The sequence below is a fragment of the Suncus etruscus genome, chromosome 3 (genome assembly GCF_024139225.1).
Source record: "Suncus etruscus isolate mSunEtr1 chromosome 3, mSunEtr1.pri.cur, whole genome shotgun sequence".
Taxonomy (NCBI): domain Eukaryota; kingdom Metazoa; phylum Chordata; class Mammalia; order Eulipotyphla; family Soricidae; genus Suncus; species Suncus etruscus.
In genome coordinates this window covers 115,249,390-115,268,627 of record NC_064850.1, presented here as the reverse complement: position 1 = coordinate 115,268,627, position 19,238 = coordinate 115,249,390, and the positions used below count along the sequence as shown (strand labels likewise).

Below are 19,238 nucleotides of genomic sequence, written 5' to 3'. Positions count from 1 at the left end.
AAGAATAACTTCTCTATAAGGCCTTCTCTGCAGCCTTTTTCAATCCAAGTATGTGCTCAAATACTTCCTTGATTGTATCTTCTTCTTTTGTCTATGTTGTGAATGGTCACAAGTTGACACATCTACCATGTTTAGCAGTCCTGGTCTGACTTGGGATGGATGCCTAGAAGGACAAATATCTGTGTAATTTTTTTCAGGGTAAGGAGAACAGGGTTTAGTAAAGGAGCTCCTTAAACAATTTTCTGTATAAGCATACAGAATCTTCCTCAGATTATCTTTACTAAGTGGAGTGACAAACATTATGGTGGTCTATACGCTTTTCCATGATTCTACCACCATGCCAGGCGTTATACTAATATATTCTTGACTATTTTATAAAGGTGAGGAATTTTAGTACATAGAGATGAAGGCTATGGGCAAAGTCCATCGACAGAATCAGAAGAACTCAGGATGTCTGATAACTGAGATGCTTTCCCATCCAGGCTACTAAAGAAATGGAACCAACTTTAATGGACTTGTTCAGTGCAAAAGAGCTTAATGACAAGATGACAACCAGAACCTGGCAATTCTAAATTCCAAATGAATACTCTTGTCTGATTATTTTCAAATAAAATTTAAAGCTCATAATAATTGTGTGGAGCTTTTCTATTCCCTTGTTATCTATGACCATGACCAATTAAAAAGTAATTTGAGCTTTGCCACCTTGTGACAAATATTAGTGTTTATTTACCTAATATTTTAAGGGAAATGTTTATTTTTGTAATATCTGTGATAATATACATGTAGAAAATGAACATTATAAATAGTCACTCTGCTGTAAGCTAATATAAGCTCATAGGGAAAATGAATATGTTTAATTAAATATAGGAAAAATGTATACTTAAATCATTTGCAATTCAATAATAAGGTCCAATAAACCATTATCTCTTTACTGCTCCACTGGAATTTTCATCAACAGGCTATTTTAATAAATATCATCTTCATTTTCCCAAGCTTCGTGCTAAGAAATGTTTCAGTGATCAGGTAAATCAGTAGTGACAGTAGGAGAAGCCAGCAAGCAACTTTTGACTATCCAGTAACATTTACCAGTAGTTAGTGAGGGAATTCAGTTGACCAGATGTGATTCTAAAGATTTGCTCCATATGCACCTGCTTAGTCCTAGCAACCTGTCTATCAGGTCAACAGTATCATCCCTCTGCTGCAGAGAAGGACATGAAGTCACAGAGAGGTGAAGTCACTCATGGGAAGTGCACAGCACTGAAAATGGTTGGATTCAAGCTTGCCAGTATTATGGCTGTGCTTTCAGTCACAGTATCAGACTGTGACCATGGTGGAGAGGATTAAGGAAGCTCTCTCTCAGCTGGCCTCATTTGATTCCAAATGATAAACATTTGCTTTCTAGATTGTTCAACTGCATGTCTAAGAAACTGTACTTTTTATGCTCTTTCCTTTGCATTTCTTAAGAAATGCTGATTGATGCCAATTTTGTTTCAGGGGCAAGAAGACCCAGGGAATGGTGCCGGAACAGTGAGGACAGTGAGTAAGGTGCTTGCCTTGCATGCAGCAGACCTGAGTTCTATAGCCAGTATCCAGTCTAGTCCCTTGAATCTATTAGGAGTGATTACTGAGCACAGAGTCAGAAGAAATCTTTAAGCACAGCTGGGTGAGGACCAAAAAAAAAAAAAAAAAAAAAAGAAAAAAGAAGACAATACTGGGTGCTTTTTATAAATAATGGCCCAAATAAATATATATGCATGTTGATTAAAGTTCAAGTGCTATGCACTAATACTTTCTACTAGTCAACAAGAAAAGTTTCTAGGCCAAAATTAAGAGGAGCAGATGATGATGCTATAAAAATGTGCTTAAAAATTCACATGTGAGTTTTGTGATAAGACCCAACCCCGCCACTAGCAGGTTGGAGCTGGGCTCTTGTTTTGATGTGGTGACTACAAACAGGTCACTTCTCTGAAGACCCAGAGCTTCTCTTGGAGAAATCAGAGCAAGAGCAAATTAAACATACCAGTGGCATCCAGTAATACCTTCCTCTTGAAGTCCTTGTATTCAATAAAATAATGCATGTAAATGACAAATTTAGGAACAGTTCTAGCTACAAGGACACAAAGGCACATTAGTTATTATTCTGGATGATGCCAGTCTATCAATTAGGGCTCATCATCCCACGAGATACCGTCCCATACCGTCTAATTTAGGTTCTGTCTAATTTAGAGGCAACCAAAGACTCAAATACCACTGGGCACAGCTCTTTCCCTTTCTCATTTCTGTGTTCACTTTATTCCCTCAGCCTATACACCCCTCCTCCCTTCTAATGCTCAGAAAATTCTCAGAATAATTCTTTCCCACCTCAAAGGACTGGCTCTGCTTGGAAAGAAATGAAAAGCGGAGGCAAACATGCTGAGTGGCTGAGCTCACCTAAAGACTGTCCTCTAGAGCTCCTGTGGGCAAGGTGGTAGTATCTCTGTAATACCCACCATATACAGCCTAAGATGATTGCAGGAATGGTCCAAATCTAGGATGGTAAAGATAATAGATGTTGCCTAAATTGCTACAGAAAATTCTTCTGTGTAGGGGGTCTGGGTTGGTTTATTAACAAAACACCTGCAGTCTTGAGGCTTTGAGTCTGAACACCTGTGGCTCCCATATGTGCTTAATGTGGTTCTGGTGGATCTGGGGTCCCTTGGCATTACAGCAGAGAGTGAAATCACTGGTGCACAGCTAGATGTGTGTGTGTGTGTGTGTGTGTGTGTGTGTGTGCTTCTAAAGCTGGTGAGCACTATAATTAAGAGTACCTGCCATTGAGAAATACAGGTGTCTGGTGAGCATTGCCAACACAACGCATGAGAACCTCACAATGAAATGAATATGACCGCAGTCATGTGTACAGACAGGCCCCATCACAAGTGAAATGTGTGGCCTTGGTGAGCTGCAGCTGTGTGCAATGTAACTCAGTGGGCCTTGTGATTTCTCCACCCTCCACATGCACAAAATCATCATCACAACAACAGAGGGCAGAGACAGGGATTATTCCTCTGTTAGCAGCTTCTTTAATGGCATTATTCTATCTAAATGCTACCACTTTGGATTCCTTGAGTTAAAATTTCAGATGCCATCTTCATCCCACTCTCTCTGTATTTTCATCTTTACAGCCAGAAAAAAAAATGGTACAATAGTAAGATGTCATTACAATGTATCTATCGGGTGAATTGGAACCCCACTTAAATCTAAACTGAGGGTTTGGAATTACTGAAATGTTCTGGATGTGCTTAAGAACGATAATTTTGTCTGGTGTTTCTGCATTTTTTCCCATAAACTACTACAAGGTCAAGCCAAGGCTGCCTTCTAGAACCACCTCTGGCCTGACTCACACGCATCTCACTCCCTTATTAGTATGGTCCTTGAAGATCTGGTGCTGCCCCTTGTTCTTTCTGGTCTCTTTGCAAGAGCCCCTCTACGCAGCCCAGTCCTGCAAAGCTCCCACATCAGAGAAAATGAAATGCACTGAGCTGGCTGCGTCTCCTGTGAGGGCACAGCTACTGCATTTCACAAGGTTCCACTTCAGTGTTCCTGCTCCCACCTTCAGGGCATAAAACGTAAGATAAAGCATCCTGCTGCTTCTCCAGTTCCTGAACCCCAGAACAAACGGTGTCACTGGATATGTCAGATAAGTCTGTTTTCCCTTTGGACAATACCATCTTGGAATTGTATTAAAAATCTAGTTGAGTGTAAAAAAATTGCCCCACTATGTTCTTCAATCATGTGCATCCAACTCAAGTTAAAAACAAACAATACGGTGTCATTTAACATGACTCCTATGATTCTTGCTCATATGCGCTTGGCCCAAAATGACTTAAGATGTCAAAATTTGTAAAGGTGAACTATTTTTCCTCTCTAATGAACTATTTTCTTTCACTTTATCAGGTGACCTTTAAATATTCTTTCTCATTTGGTAAGCATTTCCTAACTTCCTTTAGCATAGACTAAGGTAAGATGCTAAAATGACTAACTGCTACGATCTGTCCTATGCTTAAGATTTTTACCCTGAACCGTCCGTATAACTGAAGGCATTAATTAGGGTCTTTAAATTTTAATGAAATGCAAAGAAACAAGAGTTTATTTTTTTCTTATTATAAAATCAATATATGTTAATTGTAGAAAATTTGGGAATTATAGATCCATCACCCCCCAAAACCAGAAAATTAAAGTCATACATTATTCCAATTTCTGCAGATAACCAGTGGAAATAAGTCGGTGTTTCTAGTATTTCAATGTATTTAAGGGGATGTAAACATGTAAAGGAATGGTCATATTGTGCATTTGTTTTTAAATCTAATTTTGGGAGGTTTAATCTAGCTATAATAGTATAATTGCTATAAAATATTTATTGTGTTGTTTTATTGGCTGCATGCACCACATCATAGGGTAACCTTTAATGACCCTTTTACACTCCATATTTACTTTGTCTCTGGAATATTTTACGTGTTATAAACTGACCTAAAAAGGTATATATGGACAAATAAACAAAACATTATAGCCAAATATTTATATACATTGATAATTATCTCTATCATATGAATTATAAATGAAACAGTCCTGAGTCAAAAGATAAGTAAAAACTTTATGTTCTTAAAATATAACAAAGGACCATATATTTAATCTTTACTAGATTTCAAGCACATTGATATTTTATTTTATTCTATCTCCCAGCAAACACTATCATTCCCATTTTACAGGTATGGAAAAGGAAGCTTAGAAAGTCAACTAATGTATATAGAATTAATATGCCTAGATATGAGAATAGGATAGGTTCTTTATATTTTTCAGAAATTCTACTTAAAATATACCCGAGAACATAAAAAACATTAACTTAAAAAAGATACATCAACTTCTGGGTTCATTGCATTGCTAACTACAATAGCTAGGATTGAGGAAACAATCCAATGACAGCTGACTGGATAAAGAAGTTGTATATAGGTGCCGGAGTGGTGGTGTGTCAATAGGGCACTTTCCTTGCATGCACTGACCTAGGACGAACCGCGGTTTGATCTCCCGATGTTCCATATGATCCCCAAGCCAGGAGCAATTTTTGAGTGCATAGCCAGGATTAATCCCTGAGCATCATCGGGTGTGACCCAAAACAAAAACAAAACAAACAAAAAATAAAATTGTCTATAGGGGGCAGGGGAGATTATACTGGGGTTAGTATATTCTGGGCCTTTGTCTGGCACCACATAGTCTACCCCTTTCAAGTAGAGATGAGATGATCCTGGTGGTCTCCAGCACCAAAAGGCCTGATTAATATTATATCCTTAGGGCTTCACCTTCAACCCAACAGCTCAAGAATCACCAGGATAGGTCTCAGAACCACTAAGCACTGCTGGGGAGATCCTACACCTCAAAGAAATAGTATATATACAAAATAAAATACTACAAAGCTATAAGAAATGATTAAACCTTGCAAATTGTTGTAATTTGAATAGAATGAAGGCTAAATAAACCACAGAGAAAGCACAAATACCAGATAATCTTATTAAGTTGTGGTAGACAAAACAAAGAAATACAGAATCAAATTGATGACAATGCGTGAATTTGAACTACAAAACTAGGGTCATCAAGCATTTGTGAGAAAGGCACATGGGAGGAGCAGGAAGAAGTAGAACAGAAATGGTACATAATAGTGATGGGCAGTAAGGTGCAGTAACTTTGAATATGCGAGTCAATAACATTAACTCTACTGTAAGCATGTTGCCTAAGCTCCAATAATTCCAAAGAAATTTTAAGTTCTGTGTACACAACTATAAAGACTATTTGAAAAAGATTATTTAAGCAAGTACCAAGAGTCATAGTCAGTCATAAACATCCTGTAATCAAGATGGACTTACATTGTTTATTTCAGACTTCTTGCACATAGATTACTGTTGGCCAAACCTCATGGAGCAGGATACACTTGGAATGGCTTGTGATTTTCTTCCTTCTCTACACTGTCTCTTTTCCCTCTTACTGTATTCTTGAAGAGTTGGTGGCTGTATGTGTTTGTACTAGCACACAACAAGGTAAGTCATCAAATTGCACACAGACTCTCTTTAACTGCATCCTTCTATCTATCATTTTTCACCTCAGCAACAGGCTCTGTCACTCAGAACCTTGTTAACCTTCAGTACTATTTGACTTTCTAATTATTTTCGCCTCTAAGTCATGCATTTATATAAAAGATATTATTAATTTTCCCCTTTATATGCTCACAAAAAACCTTGTTGTTACATATATATATATCAATGTAATCTAAATTTTCAGGATCTGACAATAATTTTGTGAATTGTTTTATCTCTTTGTGGTCTTTATTTTCTTCCTAGCCTTGAATATCATGATTGTCATTTAAGAGCCCTCCTCCTCCCCCAAAAAGAAAAAATTGGAGTCATTTCTTGGAAAACTTTAATTTTAATAAATCTCATGTTTAGAGAGTGAGAAAGTTGGAATTAGCAGGGAAATGGTTGACTTCTGTTTTTGTTTCTAAAATATGGATGGACTATTAGGACTAATATGCTCATTCCTATTCTTATAAAAATAATGCTACTTCTAAAGGCTTGTGCATGCTGCTTTTATTAAGTACCAATTTTAATAATGGCCTTTGAAGTCAAACTGGATGCTACTTGATGAGCAAGTGATGGTCTATATTACAGAAATATTTGAGAATGTTTTTGGGTGAGAGTTAGTTAGAAATATGGATTATATTTTTCTCTCTGAAGTTACCCTTTTGCACTGGGGTGGGAAAAGATGTATCACTGGGCTCAATCTATAATGATGGGCCCTAGTGCTACTAACCATGTCTAATCCTCTAATCAGCTCTGGCTTTTTGCAGGTATGAAAAATCTTCTGTTGTGGTCTCTAGTTCAATGGGCTAACAGCTGTGCCATTGCCTCCAGGTCTGTCATACAATTAGTCTCATGATGAACTATGCAGCTTGCTTTATTGCTCCAGAGAACATTTTCATAGGTAGGCCTTGAACTTTAAGGAGTATACAGACATTATGATCCATATGGTACAGTTCGCTAGAATTGATTAGAAAACTCAAAACTCAGACTCTCAAAGTTCATCATCTTTAGGATGAGCCAGATTAAAAAATTATCCTTTTCCTTAGCTCCAAAAATAGGTACCTATTTCTTAACATGTGAATGCCCAGAAACAAACATTTCAACAGCTTCAGAAGAATACTGTAGCGATATACTTGTTTGATTATGAATAGGCCAGAATTATGATGAAGTTTTGGGCAAAGTAGTAGTCAGGATCTCAGGGGAATTGAAGAGCCAGCTTTCCAATTTAAAGATCAATAGCTTTTATTACAAAAAAACAGTGTTTATATTAATTGAGAACATGCATTTTTTTTCTGACATAATACCTCTCATCTTCACTTCCAAGAGTCCACCTTAGAGGCTTTCACCATAAAGAATAACATTTACAAAATACAGATCTTCCATTTCTTTTACATTTTCTATAATGTTGTTGTCACTGACATGACTATAATTTCTATGACAAATACTGCTATATAACCATCACTTCAAAGGAAAGAAAAGAATTCTTGTCATTTTCCTCAATGGTAATATTAAATGGGGAAAAATCATTGGTAAAATTACAAGAGGAAAGGATTTACACTGCTCTTAAACTCCCAATGGATGGGAACATTTAAAAAAAATATTCAATTCAGTAAGATTTTAATCTGCAAGCTTTCCCACAAAAATTAAAATCAAGTCATTACTGTCATGATGCATGTTTTAATGTGTTAGAAAGAAAGGTTATGGTTTTAAATATCAAGACAAAAGTGGCAACATTGTTAGGAAAACATTTAAGACCCTCAGGATTTCCAAATTATTAACACACATTTTTAATGAGTTACTTAACATGTTATTTTCTAAATACAATTAATTGTTCAAAAAGGATTGTTTTGTTTGTTTTTGCATGTCAGAACATAAAAAATAAAACGGAACTAGAGGGTTGTGCCTGACATCCAAGATGAAAAGGAAGAAGTGCTGATGGGAGTTCTGTAAGCGTCTGATACTAAACTGAGCAAGGTCTACAGGGCAACAACTGGGGGCCTGGGGTTGGTACCAGCTGCTCCTTTCAGATTCCAGATTCCGAAGGAGATTGCCTGAGGTGGGAAACAGGACAAAGACTAGGACAGAAAAGCACAGACTAAAAGCCTGGAGGACTACGCGCTCGCGCACACACACACACACACACACACACACCTGGAGGACTACGCGCGCACGCGCACACACACACACACACACACACACACACACACACACACACACACACACACACACACACACACACACACACACACCTTCCACAGGAGCCATCTCCGACTCCCGTGCTCCAGAAGTTCAACTGGAACTTAAGAACTGCCCCCACATGCTCCTGTGCAAATTTTCCCACAGTGAAAACCAGTGTAATCTCCGGGAGACAAGACAGGATTTCCTGGGAGTGTGTGGCCTATGAGTGCCACTTGGGTCCTGAGGCCATCATCCGAGAACTGTAAGGTCAAAGTTAGGCAAATGATTTCTGATTTGCAAACACAGACAACTTCTCTTCTCTTTCAGCTAGGAAATTGCTCTGATCGCTGTATAAAAACACTCAAATTCAACTGGTTCTGAATCAATGTCATCCTTCATACTCAGAGAAATGTTCCTGAATCAGTGTTCCTTTCTATGATAAAAGCATGTGCCAATACAAAAGAATACAAGAGAAATATTTGTTTACTATGTGATTTTTACCCTGATGCCTTTTTTTTTTTTTGCAAATAATAGGTAATAAAAGCAAAGGTACAAAGTAGATACTTTGCAAAGATACTTAATGCTACCTATTATTAGAGTATGTTGCTATCATTCTTCATAGTTAAAGGCTTGTAAATTGCAAACATTAGCACACAAAATTAAATATATAATAGAAGGCACAATAATGTTTTGTAACTTGTAATCAGTAATCTTAAGAGTCTTAAATAGCATTGGTCAGACTGTATTGGAAAACTGTTTATAGAATAAAATATAAACCTACCTCTTTTTCATCTGTCGTTCACTAAGGTACTTTATGAAGCAGCCATGTAGCCTTATTGTGCAAATCAAAAGGAGCCACCAGGAGTTCAGTGAGTAACTCAACGCCAGGAGCTGAGACTGGTCAGCACAAGGATTGAATTTCAAGTCTCCTTGGCAGGTGAAGAGCATGACTACAGACAGACTACTTCACTGGTTTGACCTCATAGCAATTAGTTACTGTGAGCTCATTTAAACTCCATTACAAGAAGATGCTTCTTTTCTTTTTATTCCATGAACACGGTAAGTACCTCAAAATAGTGTTGACTCGGGGCACGATAGCACAGCAGGTAGAGAGAGAGTTTACTTTACATGTGGCCAACCCAGGTTTGATCTCCAGCATCCCATATAGTCCCCAGAGCCTGTCAAAAGTAACCCCTGAGCACTGCTAGATGTGATCCCAAACAGAAAAAAGCAGAACAAAACAAAGCCACCTATATGACTCGTACATACTCATGGATCACTGTCTCCCATGATAACTTTTGGTTAGGAAAAACTAGGACCCAATGGACATGAAAAGCTCATAAACAAGTGATTTGGTGGGGGACATGCCTCACCATCTAGCATTTGGAGAAAAAAACCTTTCTGGACTTAGGTGGTAATACAGTAGTCACACTGTTAGGTCCTCTGATTAACTTGCCACACACATCCTTGTTTAACTCACACGGTGCTGAATTTAGAAGTAGGCTTGTGTCTATTTTACAGAAGAAGAAATGCATGTTCACAGAGGTTCTGTATTTGGGGGAGGCAGGCTGGGCAGCCAGTAAGTCCCAGAACTGGGTCTTCCTCTGCTCAGTCTGCTGGAAAAGCACCCAGGCTGGTCCTCTCATTCCAGGATCAGTTATATAGACTTCCAAAAGCATGTGGAGGGCAGGTGTTCCTGGATTTGTTTAACAGAGTTAAATCGCTCTGCCTCCCTTTTCCTTTCTTTTAAAAAATGTTTTCCTCAATGGTTCTTTTTCTTCTAGCTGTCATTTTCAATAGATAGGAAATGACAGCGTGTAAGAGAGCACAAAGGATTAATACAAGTTTATTTTATGTTTCTTTCTGTTCCCAACTTACCTAGACATTCTGATAAGATTTATGGCTTAGCATTCTTCCTTTTCCCAAACCATACCCACTCCTACTGAGATTTATTTTGCAGATTAGAGATATACTTAAGGGAGGAGTAGTAAAGACATGGCAATGTCAAACAGAGAAGACTATCAGAAGTAGAAATGAGCCTGAGGAAAAGAGAGAATTTCTTGACTGAGAGAGTGACATACTGTCATAGGTGACAGTAATATGGCAGGGAGTAGGGAAGATTAGGGCCATTTATGTGAGATACAGGGCAGAGACTACAGAAAAATGGAAAAGTTAGAGAAATTAAAGTACAGAGGACAAAAATGTAATGCTGCTTTAAGCTATGAATTTTTGCTCTCACTGTTCTTGGAGGAGAGTAAGTAGATATTGAGACTGAGATACTTATGTTGTAGTTTGTGGGACTTTTATCCTCTTACTACAGCCTATAATACTATGAGATTGAATGGTGTACAACTGTGAGATCTATTCATGTGTGACAGTTTCAGGAATCAATAATATCTTTACTTCTGAAAGTGACCAAAATAAAAATTTGATTTTAGGGGCTTTCAAGTCAGCTAGAAACTACTTTCCAATACTGTAACTGAGTGTGGGGGTCATTTATATATGATATATCCTGAAGGCTGGAAACTTAACCAATATTCTTTAGCAAACAATTTCACTAAAGTGGGTGAGATCGTTTTCTATGGGGGTGCTGGAAGAATCTACTCTGTGACAGAAATGGGACCAAGCTGGGTTTAAGTGGGAGATGATTTCTGTTGTTGGTGCATAGAAGGTAGATTTTCTGGTTTGGGAGTTTGGTGGTGGGGCTGAGGTTTTTTTTTTTTTTTTTTTTTTTTTTTAGATGGGTTGTAGACCAAATAAATTTAGGAGTCTCTGACTAAAGTAAAATAGAAAGCTAAGTAGAAGAATCAAAATGAAATATTTCAGTTATAAGAGAGAAAAGATAGGTCATGACATTTTATTTCATTTTCAGCCAAACCAACCAATCTGATCAACAGAGAGACCAAAGCTGATTTTATCATCAAGCAGACAACTTTCCATATTGGGACTAATGCAAATATGCTCCCCCTGCTCTCACACCCCTGAAACACTCACTCTATTGCTCAATAACCACACTCTATTCCACACTCTATTCCAGGGGTCTTCAAACTACGGCCCGCGGGCCACATGAAGCCCCCCAGAGGAGTCTGATCCGGCCCACCAGCAGTGAGCACTCTTTGGTTGCCAAGATAACCTGCCAGCATATACACTCAGTGTATATCCAAATATCAGGAACCATGCACTCAAAATGGTAACCATCTTTGGTAGCACTTTTGCCTGTGAACAGACTTTTTCAAGAATGAAACATCTGAAATCTCTAACCAGATCAAGATTAACTGATGCCCACTTGCATCACTTGTTACGGCTGGCAGTGACAAATATGGAACATATGGAACACATACCGGACATTGACCATCTCATTAGCCAAAAGCAGGCCCACAGTTCCCATTGAAATACTGATGCGTGATCTGTTTATTTAAATGGTTTTCATTTTATTTATATAAGATATGTGCCGTGTGAGTAGGAATTAGTAGCTCATATAGTCTGGCCCTCCAGCTCTCTAGGGGACCGTAATCCGCCCCCACTTTAAAAAGTTTGAAGACCCCTGCTCTATTCTAAGCAAACTTGTCCAGAACATACTATAAATTTGCTATATCTTTGTTTCCATTTTATATTTTTTATCATTTAAGCCCATTTCCTTTAGTGATGCAGAAATTTAAGGCACAGTATTATCCCCTAGGGATATTTAGATCTCAAAAGCAGCATTTTTCACCAGGACCCACATGGCCCCTATGGCCGCTGTGGCACCACCAGGGGGCCAAATGTGAAGACGGGGTGAGTGAAAATTGGGTATCAGGGACTCCAGCCAGAGAAATGCCTCCTTTGTCTGTGAAGGAGTCCACCCTGCTGTGAGATTGGAAACTGGGAGAAGCTGGCTTTTCATGTTTCTCTTTTCTGGTCTCCTGAAGCTCTCCTTAGAGAACTAGGAAAGCCCCCCCCAAAAAATTGTCTCCTGGAGCACTCAGACCGAAAGGCCAAGAAAGACTGGGTGAGTGAAAACCGGCTATCAGGGATGCCAGCCAGAGAGCTGACTCCTTTGTCTGTGGAGGAGTCCACCCTGCTGTGAGATTCGCAACTGGGAGAAGCTGAAGGGACCTGTTGGCTTTGCATGTTTCTCTTCTCTGATCTCCTGAAGCTCTCCTCAGCTCCCCTTCACTTCTCGGCAGGGCGCTCTTTTGAACTAATGAACCACACCACAACACAGAAAAAAAAATCACACTACAAGCATCACAATAGGGAAACCTTGCAGGCAAACACCATGCTCAGAGAATGAAGATGATAGCTCTGATGACACAAAAAATACCAACCATCTTTTTAATATCTCAGATAAGGAGTTGAGAATTAAAATATGGAAAATCCTCATGAAAATCAAAGAAAACATAGGTCTAGCTGAACAGAACACAAAGACAGAAATCAGAAAACTCCAAACTGAAATAACAGATCTAAAAAACACGGTAGCTCAATTGAAAAACTCAATGGACTGCCTCTCCAACAGGGTAACAGCAGCTGACGACAGAATCAGTGAACTGGAAGATCAAATGCAGAACAACTCCATACAGCAGAAGGATTGGAAAAGAACCTTAAGGCAAATGATCAGACAATGGAAAAAATACTCAAGAAATGTGAACAGATGAAAATAGAAGTTTTTGGTAAACTCAACAGAAGCAACATAAGAAGGCCCAGGAAGAAGGCCCAGGAAGGAGAGCCCCAGGAAGAATAAAGAGTCAAAGACATCATCACAGAGAAACTCCCAGAGCTAAAGACGGCATGCAATCAAATCCTGCATGCCCAAAGAGTACCAGCTAGAAGAGAACCAAAGAAAAACACCCCAAGACACATCCTAGTTACAATGACAAATCCTACAGATAGAGATAGAATACTGAAAGCAAGATCAAAAAGGGAAATACATACAAAGGAGCATCCTTAAGACTTACAGCAGACATGTCACAAGAAACTCTCAAGGCCAGAAGACAGTGGTGAGATATCGTGACAAGACAGAATGAAATGGATGCCTCACCTAGAATACTGCAATCACGGTCAGGTTTGAAGGAAGGATACATAGCTTCACGGATAAGCAATAACACAGAAACATTACAGATGCAAAATAAGCCTTAAAGGAAAAACTGAAAGCTCTACTTTAAGACAAGACAGACCAACAAATACACCAAACTTATACACAAAGATGACATTAAATCCTATGATAATCATCTCCCTCAATGTCAATGGACAAAATGCACCAAATAAGAGACATAGAGTGGCAAAATAGATCAAAATATGAACCCAACCTTCTGATGCCTACAAGAAACACATCTGAATAGTAAGAACAAACATAGAACTAAAAACCAAAGAATGGAGGAAAATAATCCAAGTAAACAGCACATTTGAAAAAGCTGGAGTGGCCTTATTAATATTCGATGACACCAATTTTAGACTCAGAAAAGTTGTAAAGATGGACACTTCGTACTAATCAAGGGATATGTGCAAAAGGAAAAAATCACTACTAAACACATATGCACCCAATGAGAGACCAGAAAATTATCTAATACAATTATTAACAAATTTGAGAGAAGACATCAATAATAACACAATAATTGTGAGAGACCTCAACACAGCCCAATCAAAACTTGATATATATATATATATATATATCACTCCATCCTCAGAAACCTGGATATACATTCTTCTCCAATGTATATTCGTAATTCTCCAGATACTGGCACAGAAAACATACCTCCATAAAATCAAGAGGATTGCAGGCTATCTTTGCTGACCACAAGGCTCTGAAATTAGATGTGAACTACAAAGGGACACAGAAGAAAAACTTTTAACAACTGGAAATTAAACAGCCTGCTACTAAACAACCATTGGGTCTGAGATTAAATCAAAGAGGAAATTAAAACTTTCCTGGAAACAAATAACAATGAAGACACAAACTATCAGAATCTATGGGACACAGCAAAAGTGGTCCTGAGAGGAAAATTTATAACTTTTCAAGCACAGATCAGGAAAGAAGAAGGAGCATACATGAACAGCTTATAAAATTAGAAAATGATCAACAAAAGGAATCAAAAATAGGGAGACAGAAGGAAATAACAAAGCTGAGAGCAGAAATCAATGAAGTGGAAACCCAAAACACAATCTGAAAGATCAACAAAAGTAGAAATTGGTTTTTTGAAAACAAACAAACAAACAAACAAGATTGATAGACCACTGTCAAAACTCACAAAGAAAGAGAGAGAAACTTGATAATCCATATCAGAAATGAAAAGGGGGAGATCACTACAGATATTGCAGAGATCCTACTTTGACAAAATCTATGCCAACTAGACATGAGAACCTGGAAGAAATGGATAAATTCTTGGACTTTTATAACCTTCCACGATTGAGTAAGGAGGATGTAGATTATCTAAACACCCCCATCACTATTGAGTACATTAAAATGGTAACAAAAGTCTGCCCAAAGACAAAAGCCCAGGACCAGATGGATTTAATAATGAATTCTTTCAAACCTTTTAAGAGAAACTACTACTAATCCTAGCCAGGCTCTTTCATGAAATTGAAAAAATGGGAACACTTCCAAACAGCTTTTATGAACCAACATCACCTTCATACCAAAACCAGACAGAGAAACTGCCAACAAAGAAAATTACAGAGCAATATCTACAATATCCCTGATGAACACAGATGCAAAGATCCTCAACAAAATCCTGGCAAAAAGGATCCGATGCCTCATCAAGAATATCATTCACTACGATCAGGTATGGAGTCAACTTGACCAAAGACGTGATGGTCCTATACAAAGAAAATTATAAAGCCCTGCTCCAAGAAATAAGAGGGGACACACGAAAATGGAAACACATACCCTGCTCATGGATTGGCAGGATTAACACCATTAAAATGGCAATACTCCCCAAAGCATTATACAGATTTAATGCAATCCCTCTAAAGATACCCATGACATTCTTCAAAGAAGTGAACCAAACAATGTTGAAATTCATTTGGAACAATAAACACCCTCGAATACCTAAGGCAATCCTTGGGAAAAGAAATATGGAAGACATTACTTTCCCAACTTTAAACTGTATTACAAAGCAATAGTTATCAAACCAGCATGGTATTGGAATAAAGACAGACCTTCAGATCAGTGGGATAGGCTTGAGTACTCAGAGAAGGTTCCCCAGACATACAATCACCTAATTTTTGATAAAGTAGCAAGAAATCCTAAGTGGAGCAGGGAAAGCCTCTTCAACAAGTGGTGTTGGCACAACTGGTTAGCCACTTTGCAAAAAATTGAACTTAGACCCCCAGCTAATATCATGTATGAAGGTAAAATTCAAATGAATTAAAGACCTGTATTTTAGACCTGATACCATAAGATAAATAGAACAATATGTAGGTAAAACACTCCATGACTTTTAGACTAAAGGCATTTTTAAGGAGAAAACAGCACTCTCCAAACAAGTGGAAGCAGAGGTAAACAGATCGGAATATATTAAGCTGAGAAGCTTCTGCACCTCAAAGGAAACAATGCCCAGGATACAAGAGCCACCCACTAAGTGTGAGAAACTATTCATCCAATACCCATCAGATAAGGGGCTACTATCCAAAGTTTATAAGGCACTGACAGAACTTTACAAGAAAAAATACACCGAATCCCATCAAAAAGTGGGGAGAATAAATGATCACTTTGTCAAAGAAGAAATACAAATGGCCAAAAGGCACATGAAAAAATGCTCCTCATCACTAATCATCAGGGAGATGCAAATCAAAACATCTATGAGGACTATCTCAAACCACAGAGATTGGTGCACATCACAAAGAATAAAAACAAGCAGTGCTGTTGGGGATGTGGAGAGAAAGGAACTCCTATCCACTGCTGGTGGGAATGCCATCTAGTCCAACTTTTATGGAAAGCAATATGGAGATTCCTTCAAAAACTGGAAATTGAGCTCCCATACAATCCAGCTACACCACTCCTAGGGATATACCCTAGGAACACAGAAATACAATACAAAAATTCCTTCCTCACACTATAGTCATTGCAGCACTATTTACAATAGCCAGACTCTGGAAACAACCAAGATGTTCTTCAACAGATGAATGGCTAAAGAAACTGTGGTACATATACATAATGAAATAATATGCAGCCGTCAGGAGAGATAAAGTCATGAAATTTTTCTATACATGGATGTACATGGAATCTATTATGTGAGTAAAATAAGTTGGAGGAAGAGAGTTAGTTTCACTCATCTATGGGTTTTAAGAAAAATAAAAGGCATTCTTGCAATAATTTTCAGAGACAAAAGAGAGGAGGGCTGGAAGCTCACCACAAATATGTGATGAGTGCAGTTAGAGAAATATCTTTCTTGAAAACTATCATAACAATGTGAATGAATGAGGGAAGCAGAAAGCCTGTCTAGAGTACAGGTGGGGGCGAGGTGGGGAGGAGGGAGATTTGGGACATTGGTGATGGGAATGTTTTACTGGTGAAGGGGGGGTGTTATTTACATGACTGAAATTCAACCACAATCATGATTGTAATCAAGGTGTTTAAATAAATATATCAATTTTAAAAAAGAAAATCACATTCATATAAAACATGGCACAAAACTAGGAGGGTAGCTGATAGGATAAGCAGGCCCTAGAAAAGGAATAAGATAAGAATGGGGCCACAGTTGGTTAGAAAAGTTTTGAGAAACACTGATTATATATATGCATCAATAAACATTAAACCCAAATATTTTTTGTAAATATTTATTTAAGCACCATGATTACAAGCATGTTTGTAGTTGGGTTTCAATCATAAACAGAATTTCTTCCCCCTTTTTTGGCCACAACTATCTGTGTTCATGGATTATTCCTGGCTCTGCAAACTGAGGAATCATTCCTGGTTGGGTCAGGGTGCTGGAAATTAAACTCAGATTGGATGTGTGCAAGGCAAGTATATCACTCTGGCCCAATAAAATCCATTTTTAAGCAACAATAATATTAGTTTTGCTTATTCTCCTAAAATAGATATACTGAGTATTAGATCTGCCCCATTTCTGTTGATGTTACAATAACATACAATAAATTTAACATAATATAATTTAAAATAAAAATACTCATTATATTTTTATTTCACCTTACCGTTAGCGCAGTATCATACTCTCCAGCAGCTAAGTGTGCTAAGCCCAAGTAATGGGAAGCTTGTCCTTCCATCTTCTTTTCATTCCCTAGAACAAAATTTTAGAAAAAGTTATTGTGCATTAAAAAATGAATGTATTATAGCAAACAGAAGCCTTACTCTTTAGGACAGTGGGGAGTTATTTTAACAAGCTCATCTGAGTGGATTTCAACTATCCGTGAGTACTGAAAGAAAAAAACCCAAGTGTGTGTAGATGTACTTTACCTGGATCACACATGATTGCACATCCTATACTATTATTTGACCTACATGTGTAATGTCTATAGTGGGCCTTCATGGAAACAACCATAATCAAGTGAAAAGTCTAGAGTCTATCAAGAGGGAAAGTATAGGTCTAGTGGGTAGAATGAATAGATGAATCTTTTTGGTGGTGAGATGGCCCTGGAACTTTGGTGGTAAAAGTGGAGACTCTTAATACACATAAAGAGTGTGAAACTGGCATAAAAACCGGCTAAGCTTTGCAAGAGCTGGCTCCCTGTGTGTGACACCAGACGGGGAAAATCCGCGAAAGTACACTGGCCCAGTGGGGCTCAACTGTGAAAGACTGTGAGTGTGACCTGTCTATGTCTGTCTACTGTCCTCTTGCGTGAAACTCTTGCGAGTGGGGCAAAAAGAGAGCTCCACTTCGCTACGCGGCCGTGCACTCTTTCTAAGGAAAGAACTCCATTGCAACAAGAAGGAAAAATCACACTAAGAACGGCGCTATATCACAGAAGCAAACATTTCTCTCTGGACTGTCTTCTCTGTTGCATGCGCAGGCCTAAGATTTGACCCAGTGTGAGGCTTCATCCACGGAGGACTCCCCTCCCTTAGAGGCAAGTCAGCCCATCCAGAAAGGGAGGAGCCAGAGGAGTGTGCTGCCTACATCATATAGACAATGAATACCACCACAACACGTAGAAAAACCCACAATACAAGTGTGACAATGGGGAAACAACGCAGGCCAGCATCAGACATAGAGAATGAAGATGACAATTCTGAGGACCAGATAATGACTGAACAACTAATCAACCTCTCAGATAAGGACTTTAGACTAGCAATATGGAAGGTGCTCAACAGACTCCAAGAAACCATGGATCGAGTTGAACAGAACACTAATAAGAACCAAGAAAATATGAAGGCAGAAATGACAAAACTCCAAACTGAAATAACATGCCAACTAACAGGACTGAAAAAGTCAGTAAACGAAGTGAATGACAAAATGGATAAGCTCTGGGACAGGGTATCAGAAGCTGAGAATAGACTTGGTGCTGTGGAAGATGAGATACATAACAATTCCATACAGCAGGAGAGATTGGACAAAAAACTTAAAGCAAATGAGCAGACAATGGAAAAATTAGTCAAAGAATGGGAACACACGAAAATAGAAGTCTATGATAAGATCAACAGAAACAACTTAAGAATCATTGGAGTCCCAGAGACCCAGGAAGAAAATTTCCAGGAAGAATCAATGGTCAAGAACATCATTAAAGAGAAACTTCCAGAGCTAAAGAATATATGTGATCAAATCCTGCATGCCCGAAGAGTACCAACCAAAAGAGACCCCAGAAAAACCACCCCAAGACACATCCTAGTCACAATGACAAATCCCACAGATAGAGACAGAATTCTGAAAACAGCAAGATCAAAAGGGGAAATCATGTTCAAGCAAGCTTCCCTGAGATTTACAGCAGACCTGTCACCAGAAACGCTCAATGCCAGAAAGCAGTGGTGGGATATTGTGACAAGACTGAATGAAATGAATGCTTCACCCAGAATACTATACC

The 19,238-nt window shown here is 38.4% G+C and overlaps 1 protein-coding gene across 1 annotated transcript in view; it reads right to left on the bottom strand.

Annotated features, from left to right (window-relative positions):
* The window catches only part of TTC29 (tetratricopeptide repeat domain 29), a 215,425-nt gene that overhangs the window by 117,745 nt on the left and 78,442 nt on the right, over window positions 1-19,238 (bottom strand). Inside the window, exon 6 of the mRNA XM_049770083.1 lies at window positions 17,415-17,500. Coding sequence (XP_049626040.1) covers window positions 17,415-17,500 — 86 coding nt within the window. The remainder of the gene's footprint in view (window positions 1-17,414; window positions 17,501-19,238) is intronic.